We start from the raw sequence: 20,722 nt of genomic DNA on the forward strand, positions 1-20,722 counted from the left end.
AATAGCTTGGAAAGAACCACCCCCGAGAAGCTTTAAGTTTAATGTCGATGCAGTTGCAAGTGAATGCCCTGGCAAAGTAGGGATAAGGGCTCTAGGGGATGAGAATGAGAGCATCCGTTTATTATTTTCAATTTCAATGGGTGTCATCAATTCTAATAGAGCTAAGCTGATGGCCCTTTGGAAGGGTTTTCAAGTGATGGTTGCATCAAAGTGGCCCAACTTCCATGGGGTTGTTTTTTAGAGTTATTCCTCCAACGTTGTCTCATGGGTGCTGAACCCTCACAATACTCCATGGAAACTTAAGAAAACCATCATAAAGATTGAAGGGCTAAAATCCAAGCAATCTAAATAGGGTATAAGTAAGATCTCTTGGTCTACAAATGAAATCACAAATAGCTTGGCTAAAACGAGCATACGCAAACAAGGTGATCTAATGTGGACTATTGGCAATGTAAGTGCGAGCCAAGTATCAGATGAAAACTAATTATGAGTTCCTAAAGTGATGTACAATTTGAAATATCATAGGGCGTATAGTTGGGAGGGGTAGCTGACAAAGCAATCTGACCTTTACTGTAAAATTATTTTTGTTTACTTGTAGTTTTGAGATCATAGGCAAAGGCTACCTAGGCCACCATTTGTGTGTTCTTTTGTAGCTATCATTGTTAATACAAGATCACTGCCTTTCAAAAAAAAACTTAACTTACCAATATATATGAGCTTGTTATAATATTTCGAACTCATCACATTTGCTTAACTAAAAAATATCATTGATAAAACTCAAATCAATTTTCAAATAAAAAAAATTAAAAAAATTAAAAAAAAAAGGCATGAATGGAGTGCCCAAAGAATTTCCAAAATCACAAAAAGCATTAACCTCCACTATTTATTATCTAAAATTACTGAAAGCACCCATCCCTTCAGTCGCGGAGGTTCAGGTTTCTCAGTTGAAATCATAACCAACCATTTTCTCGTTTCCGTACCATTCGCGTCCTTTTTTTTTTGTAATTTTGCCAAATCCCTTCACTCTATATTTTATTATTCCCTCTCCTTCACTCATTCGCAAAATAACTCCCAACAAAAAAAAACCCGAAACCTTTTCTTTCTCTCTTTTTTTATTTTTCAAAAGAGAAAAAGAAAAAAAAAAAAGGTAAGGCAATGAGCAGCGAAACAAATCCAACCTCTCCAATTTCTCCATCATCTCTAAAACAAAAGCTAAAGTCTTCTATTCGTCTCCCATGGCTCTGCCACCACAGCCGCCAAGACAGGGCTCTAAATGCCTCAGCCACTCCTCTTCCAACCCCTACTCCAAGCCCTACGGCTAATAACAACCACAACAAGCCAAGGCTAAGCAAGACATTGTCTCCTACGTATCTGAAGTCCCCGGAGTTTAGAGACAAGTGTCGTAGCTTGATTAACCGCATTGGACACGGTCCTGGTCACCGCCATAGCCATAGCCACAGCCACAGTTATGGTTATCATGGCCATGGCCACGGGAGACGACACTCGGCGGATTTTCGATATGATCCGTCTAGTTACGCATTGAATTTTGATGAAGGATTCAATGATAGCCAACTTGATGAGTTCCCTTCGAGAAATTTTTCTACTAGGTTGCCAGCTTCTCCTACTACTACTACTTCTAGAGAAATCACTGCTTATACTTGAAAAATAAGATTTTGGCTTTCTGTTGAATTTGCATGGAAAAATGATGGCTTGATGAGGATATAGTGGTAGGTTTTTTTTTTTTTGTTAAAAAAGAAAATTGCTTGCAATTGTATATAATTTTTTTTCTTCTCATTTGTTGATTAATCTTTGATAAAAAGTTACTATAAATAAGATGCATCCTTATCTCAATTATGTAAAGAAGATCTTGAAATTTATTAAGTTTTAAGTTTCCAATCCCATTATATATGAAGTTGATTATATTTTATGTTAATTTGTTAATTTATTTATTAATTTCTTCTATTAAATATAATAATCATCTTATATTTATTGAGAATTAGATTATAATTTTTATTCATGAATGTAATCTCATAAAAAAAAGTTTTTCATAAATTTGTGAAGGTAATTGCTGAAATTAATTAAATATTTAATTATGGAAAAATAAAGGGATATGAATGTGGCTTCCATGGAAAAATGCATAAATTCCAATATCATGAGTTCATGTAATAACTTATGTTTGAGAAAGAATAAGGAGACAATCTAGAATTAGTATCGCATCACCTTTTTTAATATATATATATATATATATGTGTGTGTGTGTGCGTATGTGTGAAATTATCTTATAAACTTATTAATGTTAAAAGTTTTGTTTAGTAAGCTTAAATTAACTGTTTTCAGAAAATGAATTCAGATGTGCCTATATTGTTGAATTGTTGTGCTTGATTCTCTAATTAGTCATCAATAAGCAGTGGCGGAATCAAGATTTTAAGTTTGAGGGGATGAAATTGAAAACTTTAATAGTTGAGGGGGTGAAATTATAAAATTGAAAAAAGAATGAGTGATTGGAGAATGAATATTTGAGAGTGAGAGGTGATTAAAAGGCATGGCCAGCAGCCCAGCACACCTAGCTGGTTGCCTAGTGGAAATTGAAATAACAAGAAAAGCAGATTCCATATTTTTCTCAACAAAAGCAATTTGTTTTACTAAAACGGGGATCTTCTTATCCAAATATGATTTTGCAAGAAAAGGGATTGCTCATTTTGCATAGGCAAACATTATTACCAGCATCAGCATTCTGTACCAAGTTACCATCCTAATAATTGTCTCTGAGTACTAAATTTCAATAATGCAATGAAGGCAATGATACGAGTAAACTATACAACGGATATGTGTAAAATACGTGTCCGAAGGTGGCCCAAGGCTTCAACCTTTAGATTGAATTTAAGACACAAGAAATTATATTGATGATATACATGGGTTTATATGCTCCAAAAAATGTAACGTTTTAATTGGCCTTCGCCTTATCTTGTATTGGCAAGTACCCTAGGATTTTACCCAAAAGTCACTCATCTACTTGCATAGGTTCTATCACTCAACTCAAATTAGCTATAAGTATATAAAGGACATGTGTCCAACTTTCTTATTTGTGAATCAACAATGCATGTACTAGATATGAGATTTATAGAAATAGTCTTTCATCTCAATTATTTCCTTACCCCACTATTCCAAGGATAATGCATTAGGAATGTTACACTGCGTGCATCGATAATTCGCGATTGAATTGCTATTGAACTCTTATACACATGGTTTTCAAATGAAGAGATTATTCTTTAAACTTAAAGAATCAAATCTCTTAATTGACGTCGATGAGATAGAATTGGTTTCAATCAACACTATCTCCAATCGGTAATAGTTTCATACTTCTCATAGTGCTACCAATTTTATCGCTTGATACAAGTTTAGTAAAAGGGTTCGCTAACATTTAACATGTAAGAAAATATTCAAAATAAACCTTAGCTTTCTTTACAATAATTCTCAAATCTCACATGATTATATCTCCAAGCAATATGCTTGTTATTATTTGAAAATCTCTCATTTTTAGTGTTGTAAATTACAGCTTGATTCTCACAATGCAAAGTGATTGGTCAATTTGTAAGAGTAACAAAACAATTGTTAGTTGAGGAAGGGTGGCTCACATATTTTTCCCCAAGTGGAACATATCAAGTTGCATTTCGAATCTGTCAGTAGCTCGATAGGGTTGCTACGGGTTAACATCCCTCTTAAGGCTCGTATGTTTCTTGTCATGTCTCTAGATCCATTTATGAAGGAAGGTTCTGTTTTTTTACTTCAAGATCCATAGTACCAATTCCCCCACAATTTCTATATTTACACACCTTGTTCTACTCAATATAATGAACTTTTTTGCTCTGCCCTAGCCTCACACTAAAGAAACATCATTTGAATTTTTTTCAAGTTCTTTTTTAATTCCTATGAGAATTTAGAACAAAAATATGAAGAAATAGGGAGATTTACTAGAAACGACCCCAATAATGTCACTACTCCCACTCGAAAACAACTTAGCTTTCCACCCAGCTAATTTTACCTCATACCTCTTGACAACTACCGATTTCCAAATCTTTAGGGAGAGTTGATTTGTCCCCAATGGGAGACCCAGGTATGTATTTGGAATGTTTCCCACTCTAGAGATCAAATCAACCCAAACACCAACCAGTTGCTTATCAATTCTAATCCCAAAGAGATTACTCTTCTTGAAGTTGATCTTGAAGCTCAAAATGACCCGGAAACATCTTAAAATTCTCATCACATTCTTCAAACTTTAAGGCTTAGGATAGTGGAAGATCATAGTGTCATTTGTATACTGTAAACGCAAAATTTTCAACCCTTAATCCCTATTGAGACACCCTTGCATAAATCAACCTTCTTTGCCTTGTACATACTACCACTAAAAACTTCTGTTACAATCTTGAACAGAAATGGTGACAAGGGTAGCATTATCTTAATCCCCTCTGCATTTTAAGCTGCCTTGATTAATATTAAACCTTTATGCATTTTGTTTATTCTTTCTTTTTCTTTCTTACAAATAACACACACATATATACTATTATATAAATGTATTATAAAATTATTATTATTATTATTATTATTATTATTAAGAGATATATATATCTAATATACAACACCAATAGTATAAATCATCAATAAGAGATTACATCAAATTTCAACCAAAAAAAAAAACAAAAACCTAATTAAGTGAGTAATGGTTCACCATAGGACCTTAAGAGCAAGATTTGCTCTTTCCCGCAACCTAAGGTCTATGTTGCTCTATTTTTATTTTTTATTTTTTGAAATATTCGTGTTTTATACATATTTAACATACATAAATATGGAGTTCCAACATTTAAATATGAAAAAAATAGAAAAAGTTGAACATATTCCACATGAAACGCATATTCAGGTCCTTAAACTCACCCAAAATCCAAAGCCGAGTAACATAGCCCAAGGCAGCAATGCCCATGCCCCTTCTTCCCCTGATTGAGAAAACAGGGAATTCAATATTCACAAAATCTTGACAACTATTTCACGAAAAACATTTCAACAGCTATAGTAAAATTTTTACAAATTAATAATTTTTATTAAATAATATTTTTAATCAGTTTCAATTTGAAATTAACGTAATAAATTATTAATTCGTTAAATTTATAAGATAATATATTTTAAAAAAAACACATATATCTCACTTGATATATAAATTAATAATCTATTTATAAATCAAAATTATATATATGCATAACTCAATTAGAATATCTTTGTAACATATGATTCTAGTGTAATTTGTTTTTTCTTGAAATTAATATCTTCTTAGAACTTATCTCTAACTTTTTTTAGTACATTAAGAAGCTCTGATATAGTATTCTCATATTACAAGAAAAAATTATATAATGTAATTGTTGCTTTAAGCGTATTCTTGTGAGAGACAAGCTCCACTACAAAACTATAGCCTTCGACTTCATTTTTTTTTCAACTTTCATGACGTTCTAAATAATTTACTCATCATGAATATTAATAATTTGTAATTCGATAATTAGTTAATATTTGTATAATCACAATAACAATATATGTATTAAGTTTAATATTTAAAAAAATACCTTAATAAATTAATTTTTATTAATTAATATATAAATTAATAAATTATTAATTTATCGATTAAATAATATCTGAATTAATTAATAAATTTTTCTGATCCCAATCATATTAATTTTTTTATCAACTTCTGCATTTTCCCAGGCCCATCTGGTTTTAGGGAAAATAAAAAAGGCTAATTAGGCTTAGAAGCAAACAAAAAATGGTCACGTAGATTTGATAACACAAAGATTCACAACAGCAAGACCGTAAAAAAAAGGTGTGGAGTACAAGAATCTATAAGATACCACCTTCCTCGGATAGACCGATCTTGTCAACGTCTCTAAAAGATTCTCCCATATTGTCAAAGGTGTGGTGAATGGTGATTGGCTTTGCTTGGTGGTGCTGCTGTTTAACAAACAGACGCATAATTTTCTCACGCATGTGGATACAGCGGTTTCGTTCATCAGCTCTCCCAAATCTATGCATACCCCACTCAAAATATAGATTAAGGTATGTCTCTTCCCAGTTTTCTATATTACATCAGAAAGAAAATCAAAGGCATAAACAGTCAGTGAACATGTTCTCTCGAGGGATAGAATGTGGATATTTATTTTAGACGGTGAGAACAATCGGAAGATGGACCCAGTTTCTAAGCAGTGGGGGAGAGTACGTAGCGATGGACCACATATTCAACTGGGATTCGTTTGAATAAAAGTACAAAGCAACAGTTACAATTTTGTTTTCTGACTTACATCTGAATTAATAAATGACAAGTCGGTTCAGTTTTTTAGTGTTTGTCTCTCAATAACAAGTTGTCTTTAATTCAAATCAAACCAGTGGGCTCTCACGTTGTATTAGTCCTTAATTATATTATTGTTTGGAGGATTTAATAGCCTATTTAACTCCAAGTTTTCAAGTGCCAAATAGAATGTATTAAAAATTTGCTTCAAAATAAATTAAATATGAATAAAGTATAACCAATCTCAAATATATAAATAAAAAGACTATTGTTAGGATAGGATATGCAAACCCACTTGAGAGATTGATTTAACAAATTTTGAATTTGAACATCTCCCAACGTCAAACTCGTGATTTTTTTTTTTAAAGTGAAAGATAATCATAGAGCAAATATAAGCCTAATTCCCATTCCCAAAATGAACTCTAATAATATAAGATTTAAACCAAGTCTAATAATATAAAGATAATTTTAATTATTCATGAACTCAAATTTTAAAACCAAGTCTCAATATGTATAATGATATAAGATTTAATTATTTATGAACTTTAATTTTACACTTTTGAAGTTGGGATTATAGTAAGACCAAGTGTCAATACGTATAACAATATGAGATTTAATTATTCATCAAGTCTAACTTTGTCCTTATTTAATGAAATTGAACCGCTTAAGAGTTATCTAAAGGATTGTTATCTAAAAATTTATATTCTAATGACAGCAATAGATAAAAATTAATTTAAAATAGTATTTTAAAATTTAATCAAAATGAATGTCCATTTTATTAATAAAAAAATTTGTTAAGATTGGTACTTATATATATATATATGTATTATAGAATAATTATTATAGAATAACTTATTATACACATATGATGCTTTGATAGTACATAGTAGATAAATACCATACTGTTTTTTCTTGTTAGTGCTGAATTAAGCTAACCCCAACTAGAAGCAAAAAATTGCCATTAAACGAGAAAAGGGGTTCGAATTTATAAATCAAAATAAAATAAAAATTACAAAGAAGCAAGGACCAATGGTGACGTAGGAAGTGGATTATAGGATTGACAAAGTAACCAATAGATGAGAATGACCAATCTCTATCACAAAGTGTCTAGTCGTTCCAACCGAAAAGACAACATAAACGTGTTGGGGTTCCTATCTTTTCGCTGAGTTGATCAATTTTGGGAAACCACCTTATGTCCTACCAAATAGGCTTTAACGACTCGTCAACTCGTTGGTTGTTGCGAACATGTTTCTAGGCATCCTAAGTGGATAAGATGATGTCTCCATAAATTTGTAGTGTATGAGTACTTTGAAGTTTTTACCAAATTGGACAAAATTATTTCAAATTCTCGTGAGAGATGAAAATTTTGGAAGAATAACTTCTAAGTTCAAATATTCATGGTTCATTGATGATAGATTTGTAATTCATTGGGGATAGAATCAGAGGTAGATTTAAGATTTTATATAAAAAATAATTATATAAAATTATAAATTTATATATTTTAAATTATATATAATATTAAAAAAGGCATTAATGTTTTTAATTTTTAATTATAATTACATGTAAATCCATTCATTTTTAAAATTAACCTTTGATTCCAAAGTATAAATGGTGTTAATGTTTAAATGTGAAATATTTAAAATATTTTTTTTTCCTTTTCTCTCAAACCGACTCGTGTAAGGGAGCACCTAGCGATCGGATCTGACTATGGAATGTTAGATCTAGTTGAATCTCCCTAAACTCCTTTAGGGAGCACTGTGCATTCCTTGGGGATCTAGCGTTGTTAGTCGCAAGTGACAAGTAGAAAGATTTTTTTTTTGAAAAAAAAATTAAAAAAATTATAATTTTTAAAATTAATGAAAGGTTAAATTATTTTAAAAATATTACCATATCATCAAACTAATAGAAATATTAACAGTTAACTAATAGTATGACTTATATATCCAATAAAAATATTTTTATAAGAGAAAATATTTATTTTGAAAACTAATACTTACATAAGATTATAATCAAAAGTTGATAGAGTTAATATATTTTAACCTAATAAAATGATTAAAAACTAAGAGCTGACAATGGCTACTCCCATTACACCTTGACTCCGCCACTAAGTGAAACTCTGAAAAATACTATGGAAGTCATAATAGAGCACCATCATTGTTTTTTTCCATCTGTGTGTAGTAAAAATCTCCTTCTTTAGATGACAAACAATCATCAAAACACATAAGAAAGTTCAATATCGATATTTAATACTATACATACGATTGCTTCCATAATTTACTCAAAGTGTCAAAAAACTTCAAGTCACGTTACATATTTGTAATTGTATAAGAGATTTAAAATAAAATAATAAAACATTACTGTACTTGTCGCTGACATGGGTATATGTTTCCATTGCTTAAGGGCGAAGTCGTCGGAGGGCTGGAGAGTGGCCTTGCTCCCCTTGGCTCTTGAAATGTTGGTTTAGTTTACACATAGCATTTCTCAAGTAAAAGGGAAATTTTTGAATTTGACCTCTCAAGAATTCACAACATGGCCTCTCTTTTACAAAAACTTTGTTATTGATATGATAAATTCTATATTCGTTAATGTACATTTTAAGTTTTAATTTTAATTATTGATCTAATTTCTTTTGACTTTTCTTATGTAAGTATTATTGTAGTTGATTTTTAACTCTTTAAATCACCATTTATCTTTTCAATTAATTTAAAAATATCTTGACAATCATCAAGAGTAATAAAAGAAAATAAAAAAGTTATATTTTGTATATAAAATCAATTATGCATACAACTTTTCTGTCTTTAGTTTTTTCTCTCCTATTTTATTTTTTATATATCAACCTATATATTTGTTTTCACAAGATTTGCAACTTCAACTCTATTTTTAGTAAAAAATATTAATAAATCTATAAATTTTATATAATCATTTATTAAGCAATATTGTTTTGTTTAAATATAAAAAGATATTAATTCTGTTTATGCCTTAACTAATTGATTTTTTATTTGAATTTAATATGATTTGTACTATTTTTTAATTATCAATGAAATTTTATTATATGTTTACTCTTATTTAAATTACAATTTAACATACTATTCTTATCTTGACCCACCCAAATAAAAAAAATCTTGACTTATTTAAACAATTTTCACTATTTCATTGTTAATGTTGTTAATAATGAATAAGGAAGATTGGATGCCTTAAGGCTTAAGAAAATAGGATTACTTTCCATGCTCTTTAAACAAATATGGGATAAACTAAACGAAAAGGAAAAAGGGTCATTCAACTCAAAACCCTGTGAGCTTTAATGACAAGAAATTTTCCTGTAAATTGCTATGATGCTTGCTTTCGGTGATAACAGTTACAGTCAAACCAACTAACACAAAAGGGAAAAAATCTCAACGACTCATTTGGTCTTTGACGTTTTGCTTAAACAATCTGGATTTTTGGTAAAGAATATGCGCATTTTTCTTTATCAGATTTTATTTATCATAAAAGACAAAGACAAAAAAGTGCACCAGATCATTAAACTTTTCACCAACAAAGTCAAGAAACCTTATCTTATTCAAAACGCTTTCTTTGCATGTTATTATTATACCTTTTTTCTTTTTATCAAATAGTTTAATTAACGCGGTTTCCCCACGGAATACAAGCTTTTACGTTTGAATATATTTTTTTTAATTTTCAATATAAACTTTTTTCTACACTTGATTTTTTGTCTTTGCTGCGCTACTGTTCTTTGCCCATGATTTCATCCTGTTTACTTAATTATTCTATTGTTAAATAATCCAGATTAATGATTTAATCTAAAAGTTTTACAAGCGTTTAACAAATAATATTACCTAAAAGGATCTTCAACTAACAACCGTCCACCCAAAAAAAATTATATGTAACTATCTGCCTACACCATAATGAATGGCTTTATACTCCAAACAATTGAAAAGTTGGTTGTTCTTGCATCCCCCAACATCTCCTTTGCGTTTATTTGTTTGACAAACCACAAGCTTTGCCATGTTTTTACACTTGTTGATTCAAAGGGAAAGCCTTTTATTTTTTCCATTTTACAAAGGGGAAGTGGGCCTATTTATTTTACATTTTTTTTATATTTAAAAAGAGGATTTGAATCTTATTTTTAAAAGAGGATATGTATTAACTATTAAATCAAATGTTTTAATAGTTATCTATATCATATTTATTTATTTATTATAACTCGTTAATTGGGAGATGAAAGTTAGGTACCGTACCTTCATTAGATTTGAGAGATAAGGTTTTCCACTCATATCTAGATAAGTTCAATTTATCAGTCCTTAATATTGACAAATAATAAAATGATTTGCGAATATTTGTATTCATTAAAGATTTACTTATAGAGCCCTTGCAACATCAACATTTCAATTTTTTGGAAGACCAACCTCGTGAAAAATAAAATTAATAAAAAAAGAGTAGATTGCGAAAAAGGGGAAAATTTGAAAAAAAAAAGAAATTGAAATATTTTTTATGACATAATAACTAAAAAAGTTTTGAAAGTATTTTAAAAAATTTAAATAAGACCTTATATTTTTATTACTTTCAATCAAGCTCTTATATTTTTATTTTGAGTCAAATATGTTTTTATGATTAATGATTAATTTAGTCAAAATATCATTTGTTATTCTATAATGCGTGGTGCTGTATGACATACTAATATATCATAAATGCTGATAATGTGACATGCTAACGTATCATAATTTGTAACAACGCAACATGTTAATTTGGTATAATAACATGATAATATGACATTTTTCACTTTCTACGTGAACTCTATATTAATATCATGTGGATATAAAATGATAAGTTATTTTGATTAATGACAACTAATAAAAACTTGTTTAACTCAAAATAAAAATACAGGAACTAGATTAAACACAATAAAAAAATTAAAAATTTATTTAATTTTTTTGGATAATTTAGAAACTTATTTGACTATTATGCTTTTTTTCTTTATCATACAAGAAAGAGTATTGAAATTCAAACACATAGATCTCAACTTCTAAAGGATTAATTTTGGTTTGGAGAAGATTATTAATTATTTCAAATTTAATGTAGGTTACTTCCAAGTTTTTTACTATTAAAAGATACGTTAGGTTTACAGAAATTGAATGGATTATTTTAGTTTAGGTCATTTTCGACTTATTTATTGTGCAATAGAACAACAATTAGATTTTAAGCCCAAAATTAAACAAGATCATTTTGGAGTTAAATTAATTTAGAATTGAATCCTTATCTTACTGGTAAATTCTAAATCTCATTGACTTGGGGTTTCCATATGAATTGAATCACATTTCAACACATTCAAGTAAAGTATGTAGGTGACCTTGCATACTATCCCACGTAACCAAAAAACTAGAGTTTCCCCTAGTTTGGGTAACATACTTACAAGATGCCACTATAACAGATCCAAGGGAGATGGAAGTTGGGACTCAAGTACCCCCGAATAAGAAATAAACAGAATTATGGGACTCTAATAAAAAAAAAGGATTAAGATTTTCTTCTATGCCAAAGAAAGAAAATGCTGGAAATGCTAATTTGGTATTTTAATTGCTTGGAAAAGCAAATCGTTTTCTTGATGGGGCAAAGAAAAAGATTTGATAATGGATTATGGGCAAAGAATAATTAAAAAAAAAGAGAACAAAAAGAATTTAGAGAAAGAGCCCACCCAGGTCCATCTTCTATTCCTATATGTCACCATCTTCCGTTTTTTGTAGATCATCCCAAAAAATGCAAATTCTTTTGGATTTGACTGAAATTCTGCATGAAACCATCCACGTGCCGTCACCCCTTGTCACTCTTCTTTCATCTCTTTCTTTAATGCCGCATAACTTAAGAAAACCTTAATATAAAGATAAAAACACCCAAAAATAGTCGCTGCCGTTTTCAATCCCCTTCAGTTTTCTCGAGAAAATTAAAACCCCACCACCACCCAGAGAAGAAGAAGAAGAAGAAGAAGAAAAAAAGCAAATCCCATGATGAATTTTATTTTCAAAACAAAATAAAAACCAAAAGACCTGATTCCCAGAGAGAGAGAGGGAGAGAGAGGGGGGGGAGGTAGGAAGCAGAGAGACAAAAAGAGAGTTTGAAAGAAAGAAAAGATTCATCGAAAGCGCAAACAAAGCCCTGAATCAAAGGCGGCCCAGAACCAGCTCCAGCAGCAGCACGGACCCAGTGTCTCTGTCTCTTTTACTTCCATCTTAAGTCTCTCTCTCTCTCTCTCTCTCTCTCTCTCTCTCTTCCCGCTTAAATCTGGCACTCATTAATCTGTCTATATTTTTTGTGAGTTTTTTTTTTTAGCTCCGTTCGTTGTTTTAGAAAAGACCCTTTTATGTAAAAGAAGGTTTATTGCTGTTTCTTACAGTTAGTATGTGAAAATTCTTGTATGTTTTAAAGATAGAAACAAAACCCAGAAACCAAAACCCTAGCTTTATCCCTGCTACACTTGATTTACACTACATTTAAGCTGAAATCCCGTTTCAGCTGAACCCTTTATTGTAGATTATGGCATTTGATCAAAACTCAGTACCAAAAGATCTGAGACCATTGAATGTAGCTGGATTAGCTGAAGAGCCCCGCGTTGGGGCTGCGGTGGCAGCTACTACAAATGCCAGCTGTAGAAATGTTGAAGGATTTTTTCCCAACCCGGCTCGGGAGTCTGGGAGTCCTGGTTCCATGCCTGTTTTTTATCCGGCAACAGTGCCTGATGCCGGTTTTGTAGGCTTAGGGTATGCGAATGCAGTGCCCTTGGCTCCAGGTGTCCCGGCATGGAGGCCTCAGGTGCCTCTGCCGATGCCTGTTCCTGTACCTGTGCCAGTGGGGCATCCGAGTATGAATCCGGTTGTTGGGTTTGGTTATAATCCCAATTTCAGCAATAGGGTGGTTGCTAATGCTGTGGATGAGGTTAGTAACGATGTGGTAGCTGGGCATAATTTTAGTCCTAGTTTGGGCAATAGGGGTAGTGGGAATGGGAGTGATCAGGTCAGTAATGATGCGCTGCCAACAGGTTTTGGACATAGTTCCGATATGGGAAACAGGGGTAGTGGCAATGGGAGTGATCAGTTGAGTAATGAGTTAATGAGTGGGCTTGGTTATGAACCAAATTTGGGACTTAGGAGTAATGGCAGTGGGGCTGATCAGGTGAGTGATGAGGGCGGGGATGATTCGGTGTCAGGGAAAAAAGTTAAGTTTTTGTGTAGTTTTGGTGGGAAGATATTGCCTAGACCTAGTGATGGCATGTTGAGATATGTCGGGGGTCAGACAAGGATTATTAGTCTTAGGAGAGATGTGAGCTTTAATGACTTTGTGCAAAAAATGGTGGATGCTTATGGGCAACCTGTGGTTATTAAGTACCAGCTTCCTGATGAGGATCTTGATGCATTGGTGTCCATTTCATGCTCAGATGATCTTGATAATATGATGGATGAGTATGAGAAAGTGGTTGAAAGGTCTTCAGATGGTTCGGCTAAATTAAGGGTATTTTTGTTTTCGGCTTCTGAACTTGATGCTTCTGGTATGGTTCAATTTGGGGATTTACATGACAATGCGCAGAAATATGTTGAGGCAGTTAATGGAATTATGGATGGAGCTGCTGGTGGCATCACACGGAAGGAGAGCATAGCAAGTGTGGCTTCAACACAGAATTCTGATTTTAGTGGGACTGAGGCGGTTGATAGCATCGGTGCTGGTCAAGGGGATGTTAGTGGTCTTCCATCGGCAAACATGTTGTCATCTAGTGGGAATTCTGCTACTTCTCATGACACTGCTCCAAAAATGATGGCTGTGGATCCTAATCCTGCTGGTCATTTAGGAATTCCAGTGGTCAAGTCTGGTCCTCCTCAGACATTGACTTCTCAACCTGAGGTTGAGTTAGAGAGGACGGTGCCCCTTTCCTCGACACAGCAGCAATTGGGATATGATCTGCAGCAACACTATGCATCTACATATATTGATCCTCACCATGATGGTATGAATCGTACTGATTATGTGCGTCTTGGGCCTCAAATGGGGTTCTCAAGTCCTAAGTTGGTGGGAAATACTGGTTCTGTATTCAGCCAACAGCAGTTTTCTGATAATGCTCCTGGGATTACCCCTCATCAGTTCATTCCTGCTTTGCACATGACAATGACTCCCCCCACTTCCCATGTCAGTATTCGACCAGCTGTGGTTCAGCCACTGTTGCAACCCCAGCAAACTCCCTTGGAGCGCTATCATGATGAAAACTCATTTGGAGCAAGGGTAGTTCAGCTTCCAGCTGATCGGAGCCACAATGTTTATCAGGCCCAGATTCCAGCAATAGTTGCAGGAGGTTATGCCTGGCATCATATTCCACAAACTGAGCATGTTGTCTTCTCAGATGGATCATTTCCTCGGCACCAAGTAACTATTCCTGAGAAGATTCCAAGGCTAGAGGACTGCCATATGTGTCAAAAGGCATTGCCTCATACACATTCTGATCCACTGCTACAGGACCAAAGAGATAGTGGTGTAACACCTATAGTAAATACAAATCCAAGTTATCATAGTCTCCGTCCTGAAGATGCTATGAGAATTTCATCAGTAAACAGAGTTGTGGTGCCTGGACCATTCGGGGATGGCATTGTTGAACAAGGAGCTGGGATTCGACAGCCTGGTCAACTTGATCATCAATTTGGGGTACTTAAGTCAGAGGCAGTTGGATTCTCTCAAGGTCTTGAGGCACAATATGAACATGACAGAAATATTTTCCCAAAAACAGATAATTCTGATCATCCTAGGATTCCAGCAAGCCAGGGTGTGATGGGTTTGGCAGGTGAGTTGCAATTACAATATGGTTTGCCGACTCAATACCAGTTTAAACAGGAGGTTCCACATGTTGGGGCAATGGGCATTCAAGTTGCAGAACAGCCAGCGCATGAAGTCTCTAGACAATATAATGGCAAGCTTCCTGCTGTCCCCAAAGAAGATATTATAGACCCTAACCATCTGATGCCAATTGATGGGATGATGGAGACTCTTCGGGTAAGCAATGAGCAGAGTAAATCCCCTGTTGATAAAACTAGAAAAGGAGATATCTTGGAAGATAGATCGCTGCAAACAGCAGGGAGAGAGGTGCTTTTGGATAGTATCTTTAGCAAACCATTAGATTCCAATGAGATGGTCATTTTGGGAAATGTGGTAGCACATGCACAGCCAAAAGTTGGAGCCCCAAACTTGGATTCTGTTGAAGTTCGATATGGGAACCCTCCATTTTCTGGTGTTGAGACAGCACATAAATTGGACAATGTTTCATGGTTGGAGCAGAAGATTGTACAAGATGACACTGAATCTGTCCCTTTGAATGGTAACAGTCAAACTTCCTTGTCACCATCCAACAGAGGTGGAGATGCTTTGGATTCCTCCAACTCACTTTTTAGCAATCAAGATCCTTGGAATTTGCGGCAAGATACTCATTTTCCTCCTCCTAGACCTAACAAAATTCAGTCAAAGAGAGAAGGAACTGCTACTAGAGACCCTTTTGGTGAGAACCAGGTAGCAATTAGCGGGGAATCTAATACCCAATTGGAAGATGAAGTTTACCAACCGTTAGGCCAGTTGAACAAGGATTTTAGTTCAGACCACACACAGTCCACAAAAGGTGAGCTATTTGGTTATAGTGATACTATAATATGTTGTCATGTATCATTTTATGCCTGTGGAGTAAATATTTATTGTTGTTGCCTTCACTGCCAAAGGCTCAGCCGAGGAACTCATCAAGAAAGAACTACAAGCTGTTGCTGAGGGAGTAGCTGCTTCTGTTTTTCAGTCATCTACCCCTTCCAATCCTGACATACCAGCAGAGGTCAATGTGGCTGGTTATGAAGCCAATCAAGACACAGATGTTTCAACTAGCAATATCGAAATGCAGCATAAAGCTAAACTTGAGGTGTGCAATCTAAGATCTCTTCATTCTCTATTTGTATGCTCGGTCCTGTCCCCCTTTCACCCTTGCCTTTTTTTATTGTGGCTGCATTCTGCAGATGCATTATTGAGCTGTCTTTCATGCTATTTTTATTAACTCAGGAAATCAAGACCAAACAGCCAGACAGAACTAATTTTGGTTTTCGAGTTTCAGATGGCATTGCTGGTCGCTTGCAGGTTGAAGCATTGTTTTTACGTGATATTTGTGATTTTACTATTAACCTCTATTGCCCATTAATTTAGCTATATGTTCGTTTGGCAGATTATAAAAAACAGTGACCTTGAAGAGCTGCGAGAGCTGGGTTCAGGCACCTTTGGTACTGTTTATCATGGGAAGTGGCGGGGTACTGATGTTGCAATTAAACGAATTAATGATAGATGTTTTGCCGGAAAACCTTCTGAACAAGAACGCATGGTTTCACACTTTCTTTTCTCTTTGCAAGCTCCTATTTTCTCCATATTAACTTCACTTGCTCACAACTTGTACTGTGGTAAATGCATATGATCAGATAGATGATTTCTGGAATGAGGCAATTAAGCTTGCTGACTTGCATCATCCAAATGTGGTGGCTTTCTATGGTGTTGTGCTTGATGGTCCTGGCGGCTCTGTGGCAACAGTGACAGAGTACATGGTTAATGGTTCTTTAAGAAATGCTTTACAGAAGAATGAGAGGTACTACACAATTCTAGTTTTGCTATGCCATATAGCCATTTCCCTATAATTGTGTGTAAATTGTAGGTTTATCTGATAATAAATAATTATTGGATGACTTGCTGTTGCCAGGAATCTTGATAAGCGTAAGCGTCTCTTGATTGCCATGGATGTGGCCTTTGGGATGGAGTACTTGCATGGAAAGAATATAGTGCACTTTGATTTGAAGAGTGACAATTTACTTGTCAATCTTCGAGATCCTCATCGCCCAATATGCAAGGTTAGTGCTTGGGCCTGTGTTTTGTTTGCAATCTCATTCTAGTGCAAGTTCTATGGTGGGAAAGCTTTTGATTATTTATCCCAAACATCTTTGATCCAATTGGCATTTCTTTAGATTCACTCTGGATATTAATTGGACATATATGTAAATTTGGTTCCCTGTTGGAGTACGTTAAATTGGCATATTAACAAAGTGTCTTGTCTTGAATTCTCATCTTAAGGAGATTAATTTCATAACTGAGTTGACTGATATATGAGATGTTTATTTATCCAAACAAAGAAAAAAGATATATAAGATATTCAGGTATTCTTGGCTGAGGATTTGGGGATGGGATTGGGGTTTGAGGCTTTTATTGTGGATTTTCATAAATTATTGTTTGGTGCAAAACAGCAGTCATTAATAACAGAAGAACAGAGCAAGCTCTTGTATTAATATTTATTAACTTGGAATGAATATTTCTGAGCTCTTTATGAGTAATCTATAATTAGTAGTAGCCTTTTAATTTCAACCTGCTCTAAATCTTAACTAAAAGCATTAGCTGGATGGACAAGCCTTAATTGTTCATTGTAGTAGCATGCTAATTGCATTCCATGTGCCTTTGGTCATATATATACCTTTTGGTATGGGATTAATTCTAACAGAAAAATCTACTTGCTTCAAAAACAATCTCATCTAAGTTTTATACATTGATTGGTATTCATTAATAATTCAGCATGAACTTTCCGTTGTGGCCATTTTATTAGTCCTTGTTTTCCCTTTTTCCCCAGTCCTTTCATAGTTATCAACTTCTCTTAAAAAGTAAGCTTCCTTTTCTTTTCTTTTTCATTTTTTTTTCTTTCTGGTTGGGGAAACACAAGTTGTCTATTAATTAGAAATAATCTTGCTAGATATTTTGGGTCTTTGTTGTCAATGTCAATCTACCTTTTTCCACAAATTATGCGGCTTCTTTATCCTATGCTTTTTCTGCAACTTTCACCCATGAATACCTGTTATAATTCAAATAATCTGGAATTATTCTCTCATGTTTCTGTTTGATGCATGTAAAAATGGCTATAACCAAGTGGCTGTTAGCTATCCTCTTCAATCTGAGCTACTTAAAGAAATCATTTCCTTGTGGTTTGATTTTTTGCAGTCACAAATTACTACTAGCTTTTTTGTTGTTTGTTTGCTTTTGATTTGCTGCTCTTGAGGATGAGGAATTAAATTTTAAAATCCATATTCCTTTTCAGTTTAATCATGCAATGCATGCTTACTCTTTTATATACTTTAAATTATTAATAAAATATGATTGGTGCATAATGATTGAGTTGAACAGTTGTGAAGTTGACTCTTGTCAATTTCTATATATCAGTCCATCATATTTGAAACACTCCTTTGTATTTTCTTCTCATTTTTTGCAAAATGAGAAGGATAAAGGGGAAATATAAATTGATTTGGTAATGAAGCACTGAAGATAAAAGTTGTTCTGCTCACTTTTAAAAGGTTAATTAGATGTCATCTGCAAAACTTAGAACAACTTGCTCTTATCCAACTTTCTTGTTGAGCTATAAATACAAATAACTGATTTATTTGGACTTACATTGACTCGGATGTTTCAAATGATTTTGATTGAAATGTGCAGAGTGCTTATATGCAATCTATTTAATCTTGAGTTGAGGACCTCAATTTTCTCAACATAAAATTATGAATTCTGGTATATTAGTAGTCCTTTAATCAACTGTTGATAGGAGGAGGGAGCTTAATCTGATGCCAACTAATTGGTGATTGCATGGTACTATACCCTCTAAGATATTGCTGTTATAGATTGTTTCTCTTAAATTCAGACTGAAGGTTATGTTGCTTTTATAGATTGGTTTTAATGATTCTTTCAATTTCATTCTGAACTGTTTCAGCAGATTCAGTTTCTCATGCCTAGTTTTTGGTAGCAGGTTGGTGATTTGGGCCTATCTAAGGTGAAATGTCAAACTCTGATCTCAGGTGGCGTACGTGGAACACTTCCATGGATGGCACCAGAACTTCTGAATGGCAGCAGCAGTCTTGTCTCAGAGAAGGTCTGATTTTTAGCACATTTCTGGTGCCCTCTAATCTCTTATCATTTTATTTTCTTACTTCACTTATGTCCTACATAATCATGTAAACTTTTTTTGTCTACGTATAGTTAATCATGAGATTTTTGTTTTGATATTTTCTCTAATTTAGGTTGATGTGTTCTCATTTGGTATTGTGATGTGGGAGCTTCTCACTGGAGAAGAACCATACGCAGACTTACACTATGGGGCTATTATAGGTAATTGCATTATATGTACGCGTATTCATGGACTCTGTTCTTTCCACTTTGATAAATCATAGTGATCATTTGCCTGGAATTGCTTTCAGGTGGTATTGTGAGTAATACACTACGGCCTCCGGTTCCAGAATCATGTGACCAGGAATGGAGATCATTGATGGAGAGATGCTGGTCATCAGAGCCATCAGAGAGACCAAGCTTCATTGAGATTGCCAATGAGTTACGCTCAATGGCTGCAAAAGTTCCACCTAGAGGACAAAACCCACCATAAATGTGCTTGGCTTAAATCATCTTCTGTTTCTGGCAGTTGGAGGAATAGGATGTAAATGTGCTTGGCTTGAATGTAATACAGGGAACTAAGTTACAAAACACACCCCCCCCCCCCCTATTTTTATAGAAATTATACTGGCTTGATTGTGTTAGCTCTTACAATTCCATTATAAGTGAAAAATGTCCTGATATGCAATTTATTGGTTAATTATGGTGAAATCGTGCATATCCTGTCAATCTAACAGGGTTGAATTGTTTCGTATATCCAGTTTCATAGACCTAAATTTTCTGTTCTCAAGCTTATAGATGTGCAACATGCGGGGAGGGGGGATGGTTTTGCACTAAAACCAATGATCTATGGCATTGGCCACCTAGTTAGCAGAACAGCATTTAGTCTATGACTTGAAACCAGAATGCTTGCACCAATGATCTGAAGGACAATCAGCTAGGGACCCTGGCAAGCCGGTTGCTAATTTATTAACTTATAAATTTATAATGTAATTGATTTAAATGGGTTGGATGTGTTGAATTATGTAAGTGATTGTTAAGCTAAAGACGATTAATTCAGCATGCTAAAATGGATCACAAGTAGCTCAGGTTTGGCAGGATTACCTAACAATTTTGGATTATAATTAAGCTAAACACTTAATAGTCAAAACTCAATTAATTAAATTAGCACACTTATTCAAAATTCGAATGCAATGAATTTAGTGCTGATATTTTTGACCCCAGCATTAGCATGAGCATTTCTTCAGTGACACCTGATGCCATTTTCCTCTTTCCAGCCGCGTTATTTCCATTGCCGCGTTGCAATGGGCCGCCAAACGGACTGGGTCAAATTCAAGTGGGTCAAATTCAAGTCCCTAGCTTATCATTTTCCAGTTCCCTACTAATCACAAACTGTTACGCACCCTAGTGAATGACCAATAAAATTGACCCCTCTAAGCATTG

The 20,722-nt window shown here is 33.9% G+C and overlaps 2 protein-coding genes across 2 annotated transcripts; both read left to right on the forward strand.

Moving 5' to 3' along the window:
- Nucleotides 1-1,055: 1,055 nt before the first annotated feature.
- LOC18588908 (uncharacterized) lies at nucleotides 1,056-1,859 on the forward strand. The gene has a single exon (XM_007013626.3). It carries the CDS (start codon nucleotides 1,156-1,158, stop codon nucleotides 1,660-1,662), a length of 507 nt encoding a protein of 168 aa, XP_007013688.3. The 5' UTR covers nucleotides 1,056-1,155; the 3' UTR covers nucleotides 1,663-1,859.
- A 10,288-nt stretch (nucleotides 1,860-12,147) lies between these two features.
- On the forward strand, nucleotides 12,148-19,979 carry LOC18588910 (kinase superfamily with octicosapeptide/Phox/Bem1p domain-containing protein). The gene is made up of 9 exons (XM_007013629.3): nucleotides 12,148-15,959; nucleotides 16,057-16,247; nucleotides 16,385-16,459; nucleotides 16,545-16,697; nucleotides 16,792-16,955; nucleotides 17,067-17,214; nucleotides 19,143-19,265; nucleotides 19,414-19,501; nucleotides 19,591-19,979. Exons 1-9 carry the CDS (start codon nucleotides 12,848-12,850, stop codon nucleotides 19,770-19,772), a joined length of 4,236 nt encoding a protein of 1,411 aa, XP_007013691.3. The 5' UTR covers nucleotides 12,148-12,847; the 3' UTR covers nucleotides 19,773-19,979.
- The last annotated feature ends 743 nt before the right edge of the window (nucleotides 19,980-20,722 follow it).

The sequence above is a fragment of the Theobroma cacao genome, chromosome 9, assembly GCF_053813885.1.
Source record: "Theobroma cacao isolate CCN51 chromosome 9, ASM5381388v1, whole genome shotgun sequence".
Taxonomy (NCBI): Eukaryota; Viridiplantae; Streptophyta; class Magnoliopsida; order Malvales; family Malvaceae; genus Theobroma; species Theobroma cacao.

Excerpts from the sequence above, each read along its gene's own strand:
- LOC18588910 (XM_007013629.3), top strand. The coding sequence starts at position 12,848 with ATGGCATTTGATCAAAACTCAGTACCAAAAGATCTGAGACCATTGAAT. Across the intron at positions 16,460-16,544 it reads GCATTGCTGGTCGCTTGCAG|ATTATAAAAAACAGTGACCT; the intron begins GTTGAAGCATTG and ends TTCGTTTGGCAG. Across the intron at positions 19,502-19,590 it reads ACACTATGGGGCTATTATAG|GTGGTATTGTGAGTAATACA; the intron begins GTAATTGCATTA and ends AATTGCTTTCAG.
- LOC18588908 (XM_007013626.3), top strand. The coding sequence starts at position 1,156 with ATGAGCAGCGAAACAAATCCAACCTCTCCAATTTCTCCATCATCTCTA.